Source organism: Lottia gigantea (genome assembly GCF_000327385.1).
Source record: "Lottia gigantea unplaced genomic scaffold LOTGIsca_23, whole genome shotgun sequence".
Lineage (NCBI taxonomy): Eukaryota > Metazoa > Mollusca > Gastropoda > Lottiidae > Lottia > Lottia gigantea.
Window position 1 is genome coordinate 2,885,200 of NW_008708645.1, and position 22,019 is coordinate 2,907,218.

The 22,019-nt window shown below is 35.3% G+C and overlaps 3 protein-coding genes across 3 annotated transcripts in view; 2 read left to right on the forward strand and 1 right to left on the reverse strand.

Moving 5' to 3' along the window:
• LOTGIDRAFT_160170 (hypothetical protein) overlaps nt 1-650 on the forward strand; it is a gene marked incomplete at both ends in the record, with an annotated part of 2,195 nt that extends 1,545 nt beyond the window's left edge. The window contains one exon of the mRNA XM_009055048.1: nt 73-650. Coding sequence (XP_009053296.1) covers nt 73-650 — 578 coding nt within the window. The remainder of the gene's footprint in view (nt 1-72) is intronic.
• A 204-nt stretch (nt 651-854) lies between these two features.
• On the reverse strand, nt 855-14,664 carry LOTGIDRAFT_231869 (hypothetical protein; the record flags this gene model as incomplete). The annotated part of the gene is made up of 13 exons (XM_009055049.1): nt 855-1,754; nt 3,221-3,448; nt 3,815-4,045; nt 4,816-5,010; nt 5,256-5,486; nt 6,587-6,805; nt 8,855-9,529; nt 9,989-10,192; nt 10,491-10,715; nt 11,426-11,644; nt 12,160-12,396; nt 12,919-13,137; nt 14,619-14,664. The coding sequence occupies 13 exons, from the start codon at nt 14,662-14,664 to the stop codon at nt 1,498-1,500; spliced, it is 3,186 nt and encodes a 1,061-aa protein (XP_009053297.1). The 3' UTR covers nt 855-1,497.
• A 5,377-nt stretch (nt 14,665-20,041) lies between these two features.
• On the forward strand, nt 20,042-22,009 carry LOTGIDRAFT_160172 (hypothetical protein; the record flags this gene model as incomplete). Its single annotated transcript, XM_009055050.1, has 1 exon — nt 20,042-22,009. The coding sequence occupies one exon, from the start codon at nt 20,042-20,044 to the stop codon at nt 22,007-22,009; it is 1,968 nt and encodes a 655-aa protein (XP_009053298.1).
• Nucleotides 22,010-22,019: the final 10 nt, after the last annotated feature.

Genomic DNA, 22,019 nt, shown 5'->3' on the forward strand with positions numbered 1-22,019 from the left:
ACAACCAGGGTACTTGTTTCTTTCTGGTCCTGCTGTTCATATTCCATATCCCAATATTCGGATTCTGTTTAGCGTTCGGCGATCTTTTGACAGAATTCGGTGTTATAAGCGACTTTCATTACACAAAAAGTACTATGGCAATAATGACTTCAATGTACTGGGGCTCGTTTGTGTTCGGTAGAATTATGAACTTAATATTTTCAAAGTATATTAATCTGTTTGTGGTACTGACCGTGAATTTGGCTGGACTGTTGTGTGCTACGACCATGCTAGTTTTGGCAACAGTAAGCCGACCGATACTCTTCTGGATTGGAACTGTGCTTATCGGATTGTTTTCGTCGTCGTTGTTGCCCACTGCATTAGTTTGGAGTGATAAATACGTTCCTGTGAGTGGTTTTACTATAACGACCACTCTGATAGCGTCTGGTATGGGGGAGATCGTGGTGCCGCGTATTGGTGGAGCAGTTTTCGACACGGAAGGCCCTCCTTCGTTGATGATCATGATGCTCGTTGCAGCACTATTTGAAATTGCTTTCTTTATCGGATTAGCTCTGGTAGGAAATGCGTTAGTGATTAAAAGTCCACCTTCTGAAGACGAACAATCAAAACAGATTGTGAAAGAAAACCACAACCGTTTTTTACAAGGATAACAACAGTATTGACCTTTCCTGGATTAACTCTACCCATTTTCAGCCTGGGTCAATTTCAATAATGAGGAAATTTGACTTATGGAATGTCCCCAGACTTTCACACGCCGATCGCAGATGGTTGTCTGATCATAAGATAGATCCGATCACAAAGTGACAGCATGTGTTTCAGTCCTGCTTTGATAGAAACCACATAATTTATTATAATGGTGCTTATTTTGTTTTCAGACAAGTTTCCTCATTTTGAGAGCCTGTACACCTTTTTTTTAAATATAAATGCATCACATAACAATAATAATGTTCATTTGGTGTATGCTTGGTTGTTCATGGTCACAAAATTAAACCTGTATGGCTTTTGGAAAAGGGTCTTAAGTCGCGTATTTTAAGCGTCGGAGTGTCGGATTCTACGGGTCCCCTTTGTAGGCTTTGGAACGGCAAAGTGTTACAAAGTTCTGCCCCCATGGTTCCATTTTGACAATATCAAGCTATTACAAACCCCGTCATATACCTTTCCATCATTAGGCACTTTTCGTGTAAATCTACATGAAATAGCCCATTTTTTTCTGTAACATGTTCACAACGCAGTAGTTACTGGTAGCGCAGCCAATTCGTTAAGGGTCTTTCTGTCGGTGACCTTTTTGGCTCTTTTCGCGAGCTTAGTTCCGAGATGCAAGAAAAGCGCCGAATGATGTCGAGGTATAAGACGCAGTATTGGCTACTTTCGTGTCACAATAAGTCAAAAAAATTTATAATTCTAACATACATATATTATGTAATAGGTTATTATGTACATTTTCCCATTTTTTTGTTCCATTTTTTGGTTTATAATACATAATACGTTGATAAAGAGTTAAGGTATGCGTGCTGCTCCAGTAGGTAAAGGTTTACAATCCCTGGCTGTACTGTTAAAAAATTGTCCAGGTTGACATGATCCATGTGCAATGGTGCGTTTGTCTAGACAGATGTACCATTCTGTTGGATAGGTGGCTGTGTTGTCTGGTATTAAATTTAAACCTGGATCGTTCAGTTTGCCCACGTTACAATTCGGTATTCTTCTCTTACATTGTTCGCAGTTAGGAAAGGTTGGACAGTGTTGATGGTATTCACCTGAAATATAGACAAATATATTTATCTACTCGTGCGAAAAGGTAATTCAAACTGGTAGATTTTTTGAATCGATGCTGATTTATGGGGTTAATGTACAGTCTTCGGTGCATGAATTATAGTTCATTATTTGAAAAATATATTTATCTACTCGTGCGAATATGTAATTTAAACAGGTAGATTTTTTTTCTGTATTCGGTACTGAGCTATCAGAAATAATGTGCGGTGTTCGGTGTGTGAGATTTATTCATACAGTTAATTGAAGAAGCGAATACACGAGGCATTGGTCCATGCTGATACGATATGCTTCTTTCTACTGTATCGTACGAACACACAATATGTGTAATGTGAAACGAACAAAATGTTTCATCCATTCTGCCCACAACGAGTTTTCTATTTTTCATTGAAACAATTCAAAATTTACAATATTTTCACACTTTGCAAAAATCAAACGAGTACAGAAACTGCAGGGGTACTCTTTTAGCATGAAGTAATATAACAAAATCCTTGTTTTTTAAGCGACGACAGTAATTTGCCTCATGAATGGTCGGTTTGCCCGCACCCATCGAAACTACGGCCATACAAGAACGCTTTCAACTGTTGCTTTGTATTAGAGCCACTTTTCGCACTGCGTTATACGATACAGTTTCGATAAGCACGTGCAAATTAACCTCCCACGTGACAAAATAATGTCGTCTTAAAAACGGGACGTTACTCTAGTAGGATATTACGTCACTAAAATGGATACCCCCTGTATATTGTTTGACCATGTGTAAAAACATTGACAATATTGTGTTTAAAATTGAAATTGGAAGAGTGAAATGTGAATAAAAGTGTATTTATGATAAAAATGATGTTTGTGTAATAAAGGGTAAGTTAATTTCTTTGAATTTTATGCTGTGGGGCATATATTGGTCAAAAATTCCATCTGTCCGATCACTCTGAATTTTATTGTTTATAATTTGATACATCAACTTTTTTGTCGTTTTCATGTCGGAAAATCGAATCATGCCAATCATTTTAATAATATTTCGAATACACGCTTTAGAGCAACACTGACAATATTAGCATGACTTTCCATTGATAAAAGTATAGTCAAAAAACTCTGACCCTATCCATACATTGAGCTCTGAATTGAATTTTTTTTTTTCCTTCATTTCATACATATGTAAAATAAAACTGTATACCATTTGTCGTAGGATGTCTTTGGGTCCATAGAAATATAAGGTTCTGTGATTTTACAGACATAGATAGACACGCTTTCCTCCCAGAAAATTCATGTGAAAATGTAACACTAATCGGACTGAAAAGTTCATTTTTAAGAGTAATATTTTTTCAGGTATTTAACATTTTCATCAACCCAAGGTCAATCCAAGACTCTCACTAGTATTTTGTAATTGGTATTTCAATTCATGTGAAAATGATTGTCAAAATTCAATTCAGAAAACAGTGTAAATATAAATACTTACATGGCTCGATTGGAGCATAACGTGTACCACAACCACCACTAGCCAAAGTTTCGTGAAAGCGTTCACATTTATTACCAATGGTATTATAGAGATCGGGGTATTTACATTCTGCGTGGAATGGTCGGTCTAGTATAATCTCTTTCATACTGCAGTTAAAATAACGGGCACAATTCTCAGGGTCGGGAAACGTTGATTTTGGGTGTCGAACACAAATACTTGCCACATTAGCTGAAAATTTGAAAAAAAAATCATTGCAAAATAGAGAGTAAAAATATTATAGTAGCGGACTCCTTCAAAGAGAAGTTCCATATGTGTATCTTGGACATATAAAGTCTCGTAACGCCATCATTTCCTATCAGACGACTGTGGTTCCTGTAAATCCAGAAAAACTTGACTGGATTTGTCAAGTTTTTCTGGAATTACATGAAACGTAAATGATATTTCGTAATAACAAGGCAAATAACAGCATAATAAACGACACAGTTTCCAAAATAGTGTAATTCAAATCCTAATATAGGTCTGCACATTTTGGAAAAGTTAAATTCTCCCTTATTCGAAATCAAAATCTACAGGGATATGTGTTAAATGACATACCATTAGATATAGAACCGCCACATCTTCGTTCAGTTGGGTTAAAGATGTTTTTGAGACATTGCATAACAGCTGATGTTCTTCCCGAGTCACAGACAACAAATAAAGGTGATGGTGGTCGACCAGGGTAAGGTTGTTCTTTATTAGGTACTCCCACACAGCTTGGTATTCTCTGTTCACATGGTTGACATGTTGATGCTCCTGGTGGACATCTTCTGTTCTGGGCATATTCACCTGAAATAGTATCATTGTTTGTTCAAAGAAGATGAGATGGTGGCCGTTTTTTTTTCCTCTAGAACTGGGTATCGTCAATCATGCCAAGGTACGATACATATCGCAATACAAGGGACACGATATACGATACATATCCCGATACAAGGGTTACGATACGATACATATCTCGATACAAGGGTCACGATACGATACATATCCCGATACAAGGGTCACAATACGATACATATCTCGATACAAGGGTCACGATACGATACATATCCCGATACAAGGGTCACAATACGATGCATATCTCGATACAAGGGTCACGATACGTTACATATCGTGATATGGAGAAATGAGATAAAAATTAACATTTGATTTTCTATGTATATTAATTCATAACTTTATAACTGTGATATTTAGTAATAAAAATCTCCACTTTAATATGGAATTAAAGGAATCGATACATGACGTCGCGATACGATATGCGTATCGTGGCATGTCGTATTGCGATACATCGATTCACCGATATATCGTACCAGCACTATCTAGAACACTGTACGCGATATTTATTCATTTTTTGTGCTTTTACATATTTTCGACACCCAAATCAACCCCTGAAAATGGCGAAGCAATGTATTGATTTAAAGCTAGTTTCAGTATTGCGGAACTATGCGGTGGATTTTTTTTTCTAATTCCCAAATCTATTTAATGAGTTGAAATGCTTAAACAATCTAGGGTTTCTATGGGGTGGTTTTAGAAATTTGGTATAAATAAATAAATGAGCTTACATGGTGCTACTGGTTTATAGCGTTTTTTACAGTCCACCTTCTTAAAATCATCACAAGCTGTACCATTGAATAATCTTGGGTAACCACATTCAATAACTAGCGTACTGTTAGCTGTACATTTTATAAACTGAGCGCAGTTGAATGGATGTTGAGCGGTACTCTGAGGATTCTGTCGACAATATATTTCAATTGTTTCTGAAAAAAGTACATACTTAATTTACACCATAATAACATTTTTACCTGACTAATTCCTTTTGAAATAAAACAAAACCAACCTTCCATCTTACACGCTCATCGTAATTGACTTGTTGATGTTTTACGAGACAGAGAATTGTTAAGGGAATTCTTAGGCCTTTGCTTCTCAATGCAAAAAGATAAAACATCTAGGTCAAAATCGTCTTTATATTCAAATGTAGCCATAATAAAAAAAATCCACTTACGTCGTTTTAGTTCCTTACTACAAGCTCTCATCAATGGATCGAAAAATGTTTCTGCCGGACATTGAGATATTTTTCTGGTTCTTTCCGTCAGACATTCCATATATTTACCACCTAATGGATCGCCTGGGAACATATGTCTTCCATCTTCTTTACCTTTACAACTTGGATTGCTTTCTTCACATGGTGGACAGTTTTTATTTTGACATTCTACACTGTATTTATCATATTCACCTAGAAAGATAAATACATAGTTTAATATTTAATATATTCACCTAAACAAATAAATAAAGAGATAGTTTATTATTCATCATATTCACCTAAACAAATAAATAAAGAGATAGTTTAATATTTATCATATTCACATAGAAAAATAAATAAAGAGATAGTTTAATATTTATCATATTCACCTAAACAAATAAATAAAGAGATAGTTTAATATTTATCATATTCACCTAAACAAATAAATACATAGTTAATTATTTATCATATTCACCTAGAAAAATAAATACATAGTTTAATAATTAGCATATTCACCTAGAAAAATAAACTAATAATTTAATATTTATTATATTCAACTACACAAATAAATAGATAGTTTAATATTGATCATATTCACCTAGGCAAATAAATAGATAATTTAATATTGATCATATTCACCTAGGCAAATAAATAAATAGATAGTTTAATATTGATCATATTCACCTAGGCAAATAAATAAAGAGATAGTTTAATATTGATCATATTCACCTAGGCAAATAAATAGATAATTTAATATTGATCATATTCACCTAGGCAAATAAATAAATATATAGTTAAATATTGATCATATTCACCTAGGCAAATAAATAAAGAGATAGTTTAATATTTATCATATTCACATAGAAAAATAAATAAAGAGATAGTTTAATATTTATCATATTCAACTAGACAAATAAATAAAGAGATAGTTTAATATTTATCATATTCAACTAGACAAATAAATAGATAGTTTAATATTGATCATATTTACCTAGACAAATAAATAGATAATTTAATATTGATCATATTCACCTAGGCAAATAAATAAATAGATAGTTTAATATTGATCATATTCACCTAGAAAAATAAATACATAATTTAATATTTATCATATTCACCTAGACAAATAAATACATTGTTTAATATTTATGATTATCACCTAAACAAATAAATAAATCGATAGTTAAATATTTTTCATAGTCACCTAGATAAATAAATAAATTATTTAATATTTATCATATTTACCTAGGAACAATATACTTCTAAAATTCACTACATTTGACTAATAAAATAGGAAAGAAGTAGATACTTACAGGGTGCTACAGGTGTATAAACTCCAGGTTCACATTTGACTTCTGTAAATGGTTTACATGTTCTCTTTAATACATCAAATAGAGCTGGATAGGGACATTCCATTACAAATGACCCAAATGCACTATAAGGTTGCATACAGTTGTAGTATTTAGCACAGCTTGAAGGGTGGGGGAATATTTGGTATCTGTTGATTGAACAGTATGCGTTTATATTGAATCCTGGAAAAGAATAGATGGATGAGATAAGAATGGAGATACACGGCAATGTATAATTATAATGGGAGATTTCACCATGAAAAATTTACAAACACCGGAAGTGACGTATGATGTAAATAGTTATAAGCAAATGAAGTCCCCCCGCCCTTTTTTAATTGTTGAGTAAGCAATCCTTGGTTTATGAACTTAATTATGCTAAGAAAAAGCTCAAAAACGGTCGATTTTGTATTTTGGCCCAATCATTACAATGTTGAAATAAATAGTTCATAATACATAGCCATTTATATTCTTAAAAACTTAGCACACACTTCCTCTTCAATAGATGCATTAAAGCTACATTCCCCCGTGTAAACAAAAAGGCATGCTCAATCTTGTAGACCTTTCATTATTTTTTTTTTACGCCAAACAAGTATTTCCGATGTATAAAAATATGTGGTTTTTAGTATACTTATTACTTTTTTTAGAAAATATTTTCGAGGGAATGCAACTTTAATCATATATATATATATATATATATATATATATTTCTTCTACTCACCACATATTTTTTACAAAAAATAACATTGTAACCTCCAAATTATTAGGTCTTTTGTTAGAAAGTTAGATCGCGCTCAGTCGCTTGTTTATGATCGCTATCTAGGTCTACCATGATATTGCATATTGCCAAAGATTTTCAAATGTCCAATGACCATGGATGGAGACTTATTTTGTATTCAAAAGAGAATTATAAATTGCATTCCCTCGAATGAATAACTCTCAATATAGTTGTACAGGAAGGAGTTTTTTTGCACTTTTTAATACTTTTTGGACAGAGCAGGCCATTAAGGTGTTCTGGAAGTGGTGTATTTTTTCGTTCATTGTATTCCACTCATAATATTTTATAATTTTCAATTTAAATGTGTCAAAAGGCGACCAAGCATCCATGTTGGTTTTGAAGAGACGTCACATCCTATTTCTTTAACATACGGTAACAACTGGAGGCTGTACAGTTATAAGTGAGAAAATGATTAAGCATATATGTTGACTTTGAGGTAACGTTACGTTATATTTTTGGGGGATGGGGATGGGTCTTTGTCAGTCATTCAGGTCATAAGCTTAATGACTTCCGTTTGCTTAAAATAATCCAATGGAGAATTGTTCTGTGAATGTTCTGACTTCACAGATGAAACTAGTTTATGTTCAAATGCGTAATTCTTCTTCCTGCATTCATATATTGTTCACCAAATACCAAAAAGAAATTTTTCATGCAGTTAAATTAAAACAAACATCATGTACGTAGCCCAAACCCGCTCATGCAAGATAAGAAAATGTAACAACAGACTCCAAAAGGTGAAACAACCTTTACTCTTTTCTTACCAGAAGGCGCTTGAAAGCTTTTAAAAACTTATTGCAATATTCTTATCCTTGTCGCAGGACTTCACTTGAAGTTGATCTCAAATTGTTTCACTAACGCTCGTGTTTTTTTCCAAACTCTTCTTTCAAGACGATTAAGTCTAAAAAAGTGAACTTCGGTGTGCGAAACGAACCATTCCATTGGCTAATTTATAATTTTGAAGTCACCAAACAACCATCGTACGAAAAGGGTAAACGTTATTTTTTGGGATGGTCATGCATTAACAGGAATACATTATATTTATTAGGTACAATATGATGATACAGAGTTTCATGCAATTATAACATAATTACTTGTTCATGCAATGAGAAATGTGCTTTTAAAAAAATGACGTCTGTCTATTAGCAGATATAAAAAACAGTTAACGAGCCAAAGATCCAAATCGGATGTAAATGGTAGACACAGGATTGGAAAAAGTTTGGTTCGTGGGAGCCTCAAGCGCACACTCGCCCTGTTGTTCCTTAAGAACTTTCATATACAATGGTATTCAAGTTGGCAGTAACGTATCCATTTCACGTGTATATCTCTTGTGTCAAAATGCAATTCAGAACTGTTGTCGCAATGGTTTTTTAATAGACAGGTGCCATGCGTGCTTGTTCACGTTAAATCAGATGAACATAAAACATATAAAGATCATTATGAGAATATAATAAAGTTACCTGGTTCCCCAGGCTTGGCAATATTTATAGTAGTTGGTGGTTGAGTCGGTGCAACTGTCGGTGGTTGGGGTGGTGGTTGAGTTGGTGTGGTCGGTGGTACTGGTTTAAGTACTGGAAACTGGATTGTCAGCGGGTTGGAACCCGTATTGGAACCCGTGATGGAACCAGTTTGAGTATTGGTTGTAGGTGTCTGTGGCTGAGTTATTGGTTGGTAAGGCGGTTGAAACGGTTTATTCACATTCACATTATTACCGCCACCACTGGTTGGTGGGAAGGTTGGTGGTTGATTTGATGGTTTATTTGATGGTTGATTTGGAAACCTCGATGGTTGATTTGGAAACGTTGGTTGTTGATTTGGAAACGATGTTGGTTGATTTGGAAACGATGTTGGTTGATTTGGAAACGGGTAGGGATTTAAGTTAGAGCCATTATTATTAGGTTGTGTGTTTATGTTTGATTCGGGATCCATGCATTTCATTAATTCGGTGTTGAAGGTGGTGCGACATTTCATTAAGATAGCCCTACCAGTCTTACAGATATAGTACTGGTTAGTCGTACCAGGTAAAGCTGCTATGAAACCAGCTGGTTGAAGATGACACGAAGGGTACAGAGACTCACATGGTGGACACTGTGATTGATCACTGCTAGAACAGGTGTAGAATCTTTGATAATCACCTGAAAAAAAAAATTTCCAAGGTTCCAACTTCTTATCGAATCTAATCCTTTTCATTTCGATGGAGACGATCTTTTCAACAGAATCGTGATCCTTCTCTGCTGTTGGACTATTTTTCTTTTCTACTGATATGGAATGATGTTCGAGATTTACTTTTCATGCCGACAACGAGAAAATGCTTGGCAGTTTAAGGGGTATTTGAGCAGGACAAAGGCTTTGGACTAGCAACACAAAGGGTTTCAGCTTTGCCCAATCTCAATGACTAGGGCCCAGACCTGTAACTAGCCCAATGTGCCAAGAGGACGATTAGTTACGGGATTTCCCGTCGACCTACTTCACTCGTTTCAGGCTCTAGAACCAGTGTAAAAAACGATGCGTTTCAGGTTTAGATAACAATTCAATCGTTGGATGTCCGGTCCTGTTCAATGAATCTGGAATTAACGGTATTGAAATATACTTACATGGATTCTTGAAATCAATACGACGGCCACAATCAACTTTCTCAAAAGGTTGGCACTCCATGTATTCATACGAGAAGAGTTTAGGGTAGGGACATTCTACCAGTCTTGATGACATGGGAGCTGTACAGTCGTAATACTGGGCACAATGTAGAGGATTACCAATTCTTCCTGCCGGATACTTGTTACAATAGGCCGTCATCGATTCTGAAATGAAATTGAGTTTTACGTTCTGCTCTTCATTACCTTACGCCATTTCTAGTTGCGACAGAGGTAGCGAAGTAATCTTTTCATGCTCAATTTTGCGGAACGGGGCTCGGACAATTTCAGTTTAATCCGGCACGAAATTCCATCCCAGCTTTATTCAGTCTAGACATTCCAGCCAATCAAGCTGCTGTAAATGGACGCGATGGTGCATTAGACACCATTAACACTAGGTCTGACAAAGGAACGGTTGGTGAAATAGCTCTAATCTTCTATCACGATAAAGCAAACAAAATCTTACCTTTCGATACACTAGTAGCACATCTCCGCTCTAAAATATCAAAAACTTGACCAGGTGGGCAATCATAACGGTACATGAACCTAAAGTCAGCGCAGTAGATATAAGAAGAGGTCAGCTCCCATCTGGGTACAGCGTACAGACCGTTAACACGTCCAGAGCAGTCCGGTAACACTTGGTTACATGGTATACAGCTCATATCTGTACATTGATACTGTTTATATTCACCTGAAATACAAGTTACATGAAGTTTTAATACCATACTGTGTTCAATGAAGGAAATTGTCCAGGATAATGTCATTAGCATGCTCTTTTCGATTCCTGGTGCCAATGGGTCGTAATCTTGCTCAAACTGTAACGCACATATCAATAACTAGATACGTATCATGTTTGTCCCTTTTACTTGCATCCCCTGTCAACCTTTGCTGAAATCTACCTCTGAGTCCCTGGGGAGCAGGATTCTACCTCGCCGAGTTCACCTGGATCTCACCTAGGATGTCATATTTAAATGTAACTGATAGTGGATGCTCTATACCGGTGGTTCCCAACCTTTTTCAGCCTTCACAACCCTGGACCATCTATGTTTCATCTACATTTCCAGCATGTGATGATGTGAGGTACTCTCTCAATTCAAAATGAATTCTTCTCCTACGACAGTTGGCCACACCCCTGACACCTTAGTCCACAACCCTGGGGGGGAGAAAACACCCCAGGTTGGGAACCGAGGCTCTATATTGCTGCTCCTGAATTGGTTCGACATTCAGTTTGCCACAGGGAAATATGACAAGATTTTGGCAGTCTTTTCCATTTCCCATAATGTATCGATATATCTTCAATGCCCATAGCTTGTTTCACACGGTTCGTCCCCCGCAAACTACTGACCACTTCCATATCAGCTCCCATGATAGGGGAAATTCAACAAACGAGTAAATACTTACATGGGGAGATTGGTTCACGCCGCTTTTCACAAGAAACGTTGAAGAAATCTTTACAAGACGAAGAGGCGATATCAAATAAATTCGGGTATTTACATTCAGCTTCGTAGATTTTAAAATTACCACTATAAGCCGTTTGCGAACAGTCGTAATACATAGCACACTCTCCTGGATGAGGTATAATTTGACCCGGCATAGCTTCACAGAATAATCTTAGTGTTTCTACAATTAGTACGAGAAAAATACAATTTACTTCACTTTTGAAACCAATGATGGCTGAGGTTTTGGATAGTATGCAAAAATGGTCTGTTAAAATATTCATGGATGTTGCAAATAGAGCTACATGTATATTGTGTTTTCTAAATTCAGTCAATTTAAGGAAGTCCGGCTTCGTCATTGTGTTTTATTCAATTATGGTATGACATCACTTTTTAGTTTTCTTTTATTTTATCGCAGTTTGTATCCCTTTTTCGTGATAAAAGTACATTTTGAGGCTTCTGCTATTGAAGTATCATTGAAAATGATATACATATCTGAAGCTTTTTAGCGTAATTCATGCGTTGAAGATGGTGACAATATATAAACCATCGACATCAACAAACGACACTTGTTTTCCTGGATCAAACTGGAGTTGTATGCGTATGAGAACCATGACGTATTAAGTTTTTGGGAGACAAGTTGTGTTACGGCATATTTCGCCGATGGTATCAAAATTTAGAAAAAATGTGATATATTACCAGTAGTCAAATCGGACACGCACGTTCCATTTGGTCCGAACAAGGGATCAAATACCAAACCGTCTGGGCATGTTTTAATATTAAGGGTTCTACCACTAGCACATGACAGATAGTAGGAAGTTAAAGCACGACCAGGGTAAACATTATCACCATCATGTAATGTTACACAGTTAGCAGCACAGGGAATACATTGATCATTATTTCTACCATGTCGACAATGTCCTCTTCTATATTCACCTGGAAATATAATTCAGTAAATTTATTACAGCCGGGATATTAACCCAATGGTTACATGATTCCTCTACGCAGACCCGTAGTTAGCCCAGGGTCTCGGGAAATGGGGCAAATATTTTGAAGGTGGGCTCAACTATAGTAACTCAACAAGTCATTTAAGTCATCTAAATTTTCAGTGGGGGGGGGGCAAAATTTTTTAGGGGGGCTGCTACTGGCCTGCCTCTACGTGTTCATTAAAGTTGGGTTCCTCTGTAGCCCCTCGTGTGCCAATTTGTATCTGTGGTTCAAAAATAATCGCAACTTGGAACCTTAGTGCAGCATGTTCGACCGACACTTTGACATTGAAAAAGTTTTTCCGAAAAATAGTTCGCACACTAAGGGACGTAGCCTTTAAAAAATAGATATTAGACTAGTATGTATATGCGAACTGCTACGGCTTTCGTGTGTTTGTTTAGTATTAAATAGCAAATATTTGAGCTAAAATTAAGATTTTAAACTTTTTACTGTAATAACGAAAAAACTTACAAGGTGCTCTTGGAACTGGTCTAGATTGACAATCAGCATCGAGGAAATAAACACATTTCTTGAGTTTTATATCAAATAAATATAAATAAACACATTCAGCTTGGTATTTATATAAATCTCTATCATGTTCATATTTGGAACAATCAAAGAACAAGGAACAACTGGCAGGATCGGCAAACTTCATGGTAGGGTTAACGCGACAAAAATCAATGGCCGATTCTGAAATTAAAAAAAAAAAATGATAATATATAAGAATATAAAGATTTATGCCACTGAAAAACGAAACATAAAACAATTGGACAATTTTAACTAGTTTTAAGTTGCCACTTTTTCACAAGAAACATTGAAGAAATAGTCTACTTTCGGGAACATCGATTGTAACTGAGGTTGTCAATGGGCATTCGGGAACATCGATTGTAACTGAGGTTGTCAATGGGCATTCGGGAACATCGATTGTAACTGAGGTTGTCAATGGGCATTCGGGAACATCGATTGTAACTGAGGTTGTCAATGGGCATTCGGGAACATCGATTGTAACTGAGGTTGTCAATGGGCAACGTCATGCAGTGTGCAATGAGATTTTGCCAAGACAGCGGCATAAGAAAGAATAGTTTATACAAACGAGCTATTTTGCATTAATCCATAAAGGCACTCATGATAACCGTTAGTAGCGTACTCGTTAAATGAAACTTGGTTAATCTAAATCACACACATCTATAGAAGGAGGTGGTCTTCGATCCCACAAACTATTTAAAAATAGAGAACTTTTACGCTTCAAGGATATCACCTTCAGCAAAGTGCTTTTAGTAAATGATTTTTGTATATGCCTAAATGTGAAGCGTCACCGATGTCCGTCGACATGCCAGTCCTTCTTCCCACAATTTGTCGTTAACATGCATGAAGACAGGTTTTTGACAGATTATAAGGAAATTAGTGAAATTATTTATTATCACCCGATAATGAACTAGACTTTTTGTTGGTTGAATTTTTGCTCAAATGTCTGAATATAAACCAAGCAGTCAGTATGCGTATGTTACTTTGTCTGGCAAGCTATCCCGTTAAGCGTATTTCCTGCTTTATGTTATTATTAGAAGAGTAAATGTATATTATAATATATTCACTTATTCTTTACAATACATCAACCTCAACGCCTACTTGTATTTAGACAAGAACGTCACTGAATATATTCCTTTCACTTCAAATTTGTCATAGTTTCACCTGGTTAACGACTTGACTGATTCACTCGACTACTGTTTGAATATAGTCTCGAATAACGTCTTTTCAATAGAATCTAATGTTATATCATACACATCAGTTGGATTGCGGTGGAAGTTTACGTCGCGATTGTTGTCGATTTCTACTTCAAACTGCTAAGGTAAGTGTATATTTTTGACATCACTAGAATTAATTTATTATCCTTAAAACCAGTTTACATGAACGTAAGACGTAACCTTGCGTTCATGTGATAACCATAAAATGGCGGGCGTTATATAGGTAACAATATTGATCAATGTCTTAGAGTATTGTGAACTCTCCAAAAGTAGTACTAAAATAAAAACACAAGTTGGTGGCAAAAAGTAGCAAGTGGTCGAACATGGCCATGTCTCGATATCTTAACTACATCGTTCTTATTGTAATATTTTTTTTCAAATTATAGGCTATAATCCATGCTATCATGTTGAATTGGAATGGAGTTTTACGTTCTTCTTTTCTGTCCTGAATTGGGCCAATAAAGCCTGGCACCATCATGCAATACCATGTGGGAACTTCTCTTAAAGCGACATAGGGGGTGGGGGAGATTCTTGCCCACTAAGTAATCGGTTGTTATTAAACACACCATTTCATATTGTCAGAAGTAAATACATAATTTTGAAGTAAGAATTTGTTAGGTTTTGTTCAATGTGTCCATTTCGACGATGGACTGGTCGTGTTTTTTGTTATGTAGATTTGTAAGTTGCAGGTGTTAATGTGTCATATTTTTGACAACATTATCACAGTATTAAAGATGGGTTTACATATTTTTTAGTATCATATTAGGCCAACTATTTGAATAATTGTTGTTTCTAGTGAATTATCATATAATCTTAATCATATCATTATGTTCTTATTGCATATAATTAAGAGTTTTAAGCAATTATAAATGTCCATGTATGTACAGTCTGGATAAATTAAAAGACTTTTTGACCTTTCTTGATCGGTCACTCATTGGAATTCTGCTAGTAATTCTCTTCTAATATGGCTCATTATGAATTAATTATGGATATGTGAAACAAACTGGTATTTTTCCAAGTCATTAGAACACCTCTCCTTTCTAATCACATAAGTATTAGCATTTTCATTTTCATATATGAAAATAAGGGAACCCATCTTTAAGTTTCTATATCAAGTCTGTAGGAGTCTGTTTTGGCCCCATGTACCACTGAAGGTGTTTCGATCTTCAACCAGTCGGAAATAAATGTTTTATGTTCTACCTTTCTATGCCTTTTTTGACTAACGAAGACCGGCAAAACCATGATTGTCATTTTACTATGCGACAAGGAAACGTTTGACATGACAGACTGATTACTTCATATATTGTTACGCATTTTTGTATAACACGGGGCAAGTTCAATCCTAACCGGTACTAGGCTATCTGTGACAATTAATTAGTTTCTTGTCTTGTTCAAACCTTTAGAATTTTTGCCAATCCCTACACTAACGAAATATCAAAAATAAATCTAAATACATGACAATGTCATTAGGATCTTAATAAACCATGTTGATTAATGTTCAAGACTTGTGACCTTCGTCGGTGCTTTTTAAGAGAACAGGCTTCTTTAAGAATACTTAATGCATTGATATATGTTTTATTAGTTGTGAAAGTGCACTCTATATATAGGTTTGCCACTTCAGGATTATGATTTGCCACTTAAAGATTATGATTTGCCACTTAAAGAGTATGATTTGTTGCCAATTAACCAATATTTATTTGCACTAAAAAGGACATTTTGAAAACATTTTGCATAAACAGGGCTGCATAAACCACACAGAAACTCAACTGTATAATATACTGTAGTGGAGCGATGGAGAGTGGGATAGAGGGTGGCAGCGGGAATGGTGACTTAAGCTTTTCTCCCAGTGATCAGCATTTGAGAGGTTTTTGTTATTAGGCCTACTAACAGTATAATGGAGCGAGAGAGAAGAGAGTTGGATAGGGAGTGGCAGCAGGACTTAAGCTTCCCTCCCAATGTTCAACATTTGATAGGTTTTTGTTTTTAGGCCTACTATTGTGAAGTCCATATTTATAGTGTTCTTACTTAATTCGGTGGAGGGAGTTATCTATGTTTGAAGAACTTCAATATTTTTTTGAATAAAAACATTTCGATTTTCAAAATTTGAATCTTTATATACAATTCTTCATTACTTTTATTATGTAAATGCTTCAAAATATACGCTATAAATTGACGATCACTGACTCTTAAAGTGATGCAAATTATCAAGAATTTAAACAGGTTACATTTTACTATCGAAAAATGTTCATATTTTTAGAATTCTAGAAGATCCATAATTTGAAGAAATATTCTTTAAAAATATTCATATAATGCCATACTTTTCTACAAGCGATATTGATGATATTTTAGATTTCATGTTTCTTTTATGCTCATTAGCCCAAATTCACCACACGGGACATCGCCTAGCGATCAATTATAAACATTACGTCTTCATAGCTATCAAGTCAATTTAGAGATGCTCATTCTTCCAGTACATCTGATAGCAATCTATGGCTAGATCTTTCAACATGTGGTTTATTTTTGTGGAGATTCAATATTTGAAATATATATTTGATATTCTTCAAGGTGTTTACGTTGGCTTGTGAACCCGGACCCTTTTTCAAATGACGTGTTCTTTCCGCTACAATGATCATCTTGAATAAATGTTGTTAATGAATAGGTGACGTCACGTCAGATACGGAAGAATTTTCATTTTGGGGTCCTGTGCAGTGTTTAAAGAGATTTAACAAGGATTTTTATCGCCATCGCGATGATTTATAGCTTAATTTTACCCGACAGCATATCTATGGTTTCAGTAATTATTTTTAAAATTGGTGAGATAATGACGTCATTATCGCAAATAGTAATGGAGGCAAATGGTTTCAGAGCTAGTGACGTAATCTAATCAATTTTAACAAATCTAATCTAATAATTACTGGAAGTGAATTCTACTGGATCACAGACGTAGAACAAGAAATATGAATGGTGCAAGTAGAAAATATAATATGTCTCAGGTGGAACGGCAAAAGGCTAAATACACCATTTCAATCCCTTTAAAATTGCATAAAAGGCCCATAATGGAGAACGAAATCGTGAGTGTATAGAATTACATATTATAAAGGTTTATGGTGCATTTACGTAATCTACAGTATAAAATTTAATAGGGGATTTTATTTAACTTTGTGAGCAATTTTTGTTATAGCTTATAAGAAAAAGGCCCGGACATATAATACACCCGAATACCCAAATTTCGCCAACGCCTTTTAGAATTGCAAAATACTTATTATGTATAAATTAATATTGCCTTTTGTCAAAATGCAGTGGCTTGAAAATTCTTTGTTATTGTATTAGGGATTCACGAGTTATAAGAACAGATTTAAGGATATCGTCTGAGCTTCTTCATGTAAAATTGTAAGTAAAATGAAGAAAATCAAAATAATTCGCATTGTTTTCGGTGATAATACTGGTTTATTGAACATGAGTTTATGTATACATGGATTTCGATTTCAAAAGGACACAGAAAAGGGATGTTCCGAATCTTCATTGGTATCTATAGCTAACAAAATCCCTGTCTGGTACAATGCAAATATTATATAAAAAAAACAGCCCATAGAGATTATAAAGAGGTTTTTATAAAAATTTGCACCTGACGTCCATGGTTCCTGCTGCAATTCCACTACGTCACTTATCGCGAAGCATATGAGATAAAGCATATTTTTCGATTAGTTACGTCACCCTTTGTTTAAGTGGAATTACAGGAACCACGCACGTATGATTGAAAATTGGAATTCTAGGAATAAAAGGGTACGAAAAGCCCAATATTATAGGAATCAAAGCTTAGTGAAAAGATACAATGGGTGAACTTAGTCTACATAACATGTAATTACAATTTAACACTAAAATAAATATTAACTTAGACATTGGTATTGTTGATTTGAACTGGTTATAAACTTTTTTATTAAAGGTACTCCAGGTTGATTTACTTTGACTATACAACATATCTAATCCTACACCCCCACCTCCCCTTCTTTTAAATTTCAAACTTGGCCATAATTGCTCATCAGTGAACTTACCTAGTGTCAAATTTATACGACAATATATCTATAAAACTAAGTAATAATCCATTAGACTAAGTAATTTTGAAACTTGCTTAGAAGCGTGTTTCAATAATTATTTAGTTTTATGGATATATCGTCTTATATAGAGATTCTATTCTTTAGTCATGACACCTGGTAAGTTTAACTAATGAATATATACACTTGTTGACCAAGTTTGAGACTTTAAATTTTGTGTCCATTCTAAGTGGTAGTATCCCCTATTATATAAAACAAAACTTCGTAGGATTTTTGACGGAATAATCTATGACATCAACAAGAAGAATTGTTACGTACCCGTATAAAAACAAATTAATAACACAAATGGACAAATTTGATAAAGAGATACGCTCGTAACTCAAAGTTGTAGAAGAAACATATTATAATAAATAATGATATATGAAATAACCTGGCATATCGAGTTGACAAACGTAGTCTTGTACTGATATTAGGTGTTCAAAGAAGTGATAATCCTTCAGGTAATCAACCTGTTACTTTTGACGGCGATGCAAGTTGAGGGAGAAGGGCTGAAAAAAAAGTACCTTGTCGATGGGACAAAAGTTAATTAATTTAAAGCTGTTCGAACTTAGACACCAATGCCAAGTTTTTTCTTTTGATTACCTATTACCTTCGACCCTTCCACCTATAATCCTTAGAATTTCTTGATTTTTACTTAGGTTTTCCCTGCAATCTTTTTATGTCGGAGAATAAAGACTGACAGAATAGAACGACTTAAATCATAATTGTCCAAAACTTTTATGCTAGACTAGAAAGTGTCTCATTACACCCCAAAAATTTCAAAATTACCTTATTGAGGTAAGTACTCTGAGTTTGAAAATCACTGGCTTAAAGCAAATAACAAAACGTTTATCAAAGATTCCAAGCAGTGTTGGGTATACCAGTAAAGTCCGGTATGAACTTCGATATGGAATACTCCACCAGGTGTTTTAATCTTGACCTATCAACTCAGGAATGTGTTATTGATTTACCAAAAATTGAAGGCTGCATAGGTCGAGTTTTTCGGCAGTGATTTTGTATTAAGTGGGTTTTGTTTATCATTTCAGGATAGTGGATAGCGAGGTACACAAAGTCGTCATACATGGTATCTGTTGTCAATCCAAGATAACACTCATTATATTTTCAACTGTCAAATCATCCAATTGATCCTGGTCCAACTACCAACTATTACGACTGCCTAGTCTGTGACAGCGATATCAGCTTCTGCTGGAAGCAAACGTTTAACTTACCATCTATCAACCAACCAGACACCGAGCTGTTAAGAATGAACCTTAGTGAACCACATCGGCCATCACCGTCTTCAGAAGAACTATACCCAAAGTGAACTTGACAACTGATGCGGGACCAAGATCAAATTGCCAAACAAATGGTACCAACTGTCAACTGATGTTGATTTGAATCACCAGTTCCTGAAATTCAGGCCGTCTTCATTAACCCACATGGTGCAGAAAAGTAGGACGTAAAACTCCATTCATTTTTTTCCTGAAATTCAGTTCTGAATTTGACAATTAAGATGCAAAGTACTCAACAAGAATGAATGACTCTTTGAACGACACTACAGGTGAGGGAGAAAGATTCGTCAACATCGCTGCAGTGTGCTATATTGGAATCATCTTGACTATTGGTTTGATTGGAAACTCCCTGGTTCTCTATATCTATGCTTATAGATTCAAAGCGTCAGCGTTCAATATTTTCATCATATTCTTAGCAATAATGGATTTCATGCTCTGTGCCCTGAACCTGCCACTAGAGATCGCCAATATGTCTCATCATATAGAGTTTGGTGGTTGTAAGTTTGTGGTTACAGTGGCAACAGTGACTGCAGTATCAACAGGACAATGTTTAGTCGCAATAGCAGCTCTCAGATTCAATGCAGTCTGCAGACCCTTAAAACAAACCATTAGTAACAAAACGGCTCGTTGTTTGACTGTAATGTTCTTTTTGATAGCATGTGCGGTGTCGTGGCCATCGCCTGTTATTATTACCAACGTCCACAAAAGTCTTGGTGATGATTTTTATGTGACCAATTGTGCCAGTAGTCCGGAATACGAGCATACTGTCTATCCTTTTTTATATAGTTTGTTTCAATTCCTACTCTTCATTGGTACGTTCTTGTCCATCTCTGTACTATATTGTATAACTGGCTCGCGACTGTGGAAACGAAAGAAATATGGAATATCATGTCGTTCATCTTCAAGGGAACTCACCAGCTCTACTAGCAGTGAAAAGTATTTTGAGCAATCCAATTTGGTGGGATGTATATCAAACGATACCGTATTCAGCATCTGTCAAGATGAGACGAAATCTCTGGATAGAACACTCAAATCGAATGAAATTCAATCAAATGTCATCAATCAAAATTTGACCCAGGTCAAATTGAATACTGAGTCGCAGAATTTGTATGATCTAAATCAGCTTAGTGCATGTAATGTTCTCGAGCAATCAAAATTCCTCAGATCTAGTACAGTTACGTATCTATCAAGCAGTATTGAATCGAATACGATTCAAACATCAAATGCGATTCCAACTCATCAATCAAGAGATGACGAATCAAATACGATTCAAACTAATCAATCAAGCCATGACGAATCAACTACGATTCCAACTAATCAATCAACCTATGACGAATCAAATACGATTCAAACTAATCAATCAAGACATGACGAATCAAATACGATTCCAACTAATCAATCAACCTATGACGAATCAAATACGATTCAAACTGATCAATCAAGCCATGACGAATCAAATACGATTCAAACTAATCAATCAAGCTATGACGAGTCAAATGCGATTCCAACGAATAAATCTTGCGACATAGAATCAAAAACGATTCCAGCTAATCAATCAAGCACTAAAGAATCAATTACGATGTCTAAAATTCAATCAAGATTGCTCAGATCAAATTCTCTTCCATCTCATCAATCAAGAAGCATAATATCGGATTCGTTTTCAAAAAAGAGGTATGCATCATTTCGAAATACGTCATCAAATTTCCTAAATCAATCAAATGATGTGATTCACAACGAACAAACTCGAAAATTCGAAAATCCTATTTATCATGAACGTTTGGTTACGAATGTAGAAGACCAAAACGAAATAGAATCGCCTTCCAATGTCGAAGTGCAGGACTCTGAAAACCTTAATCAATCAAATTCCGTGATTGAGTGGGGACACAACCAACAAACCAAAATCGAAAGCGAAGATCATATTGATCATGAACGTTCATTTACCAATGCAGATGACCAAGTCAAAAGTTCGTCGCCTATCAGTGTCGGAGTGCAGAGCTCTGAAAATCTAAATCAATCAAGTTTGGAAGAATTCAATCAAGATCAAAACTTCGATCGACCGCCTGATTCAAGTATTACCTTTTATGACAGTGAAAAAACTTTGAAGGAATCAACCACCATAGACCACCGACAGAAAAAGGCGAAAAAAAGGAACAGCATAATAACGGGATCTAATAAACTTGACCCGGTTAAAATGTTAGTTATTATGGCTTTGATATTTTTTCTGAGTTATGTGCCTCACTTAACGTTGATGATTTATATTGAAGTAGGCTATCCGATCAAGTTAGCGCCTGTTTCAGAGAGTATCATTGGTATCTTAATTCGCTCTTATTTTCTGGGCAGTGTTTGTAATCCTATTCTGTATGGATGTTATAATAGGAAATTTCGCGATGAAGTTAAAAGTATTTGGAAAAATTTAAAAAGAAGCATTAAGAGATAATAAAATTGGA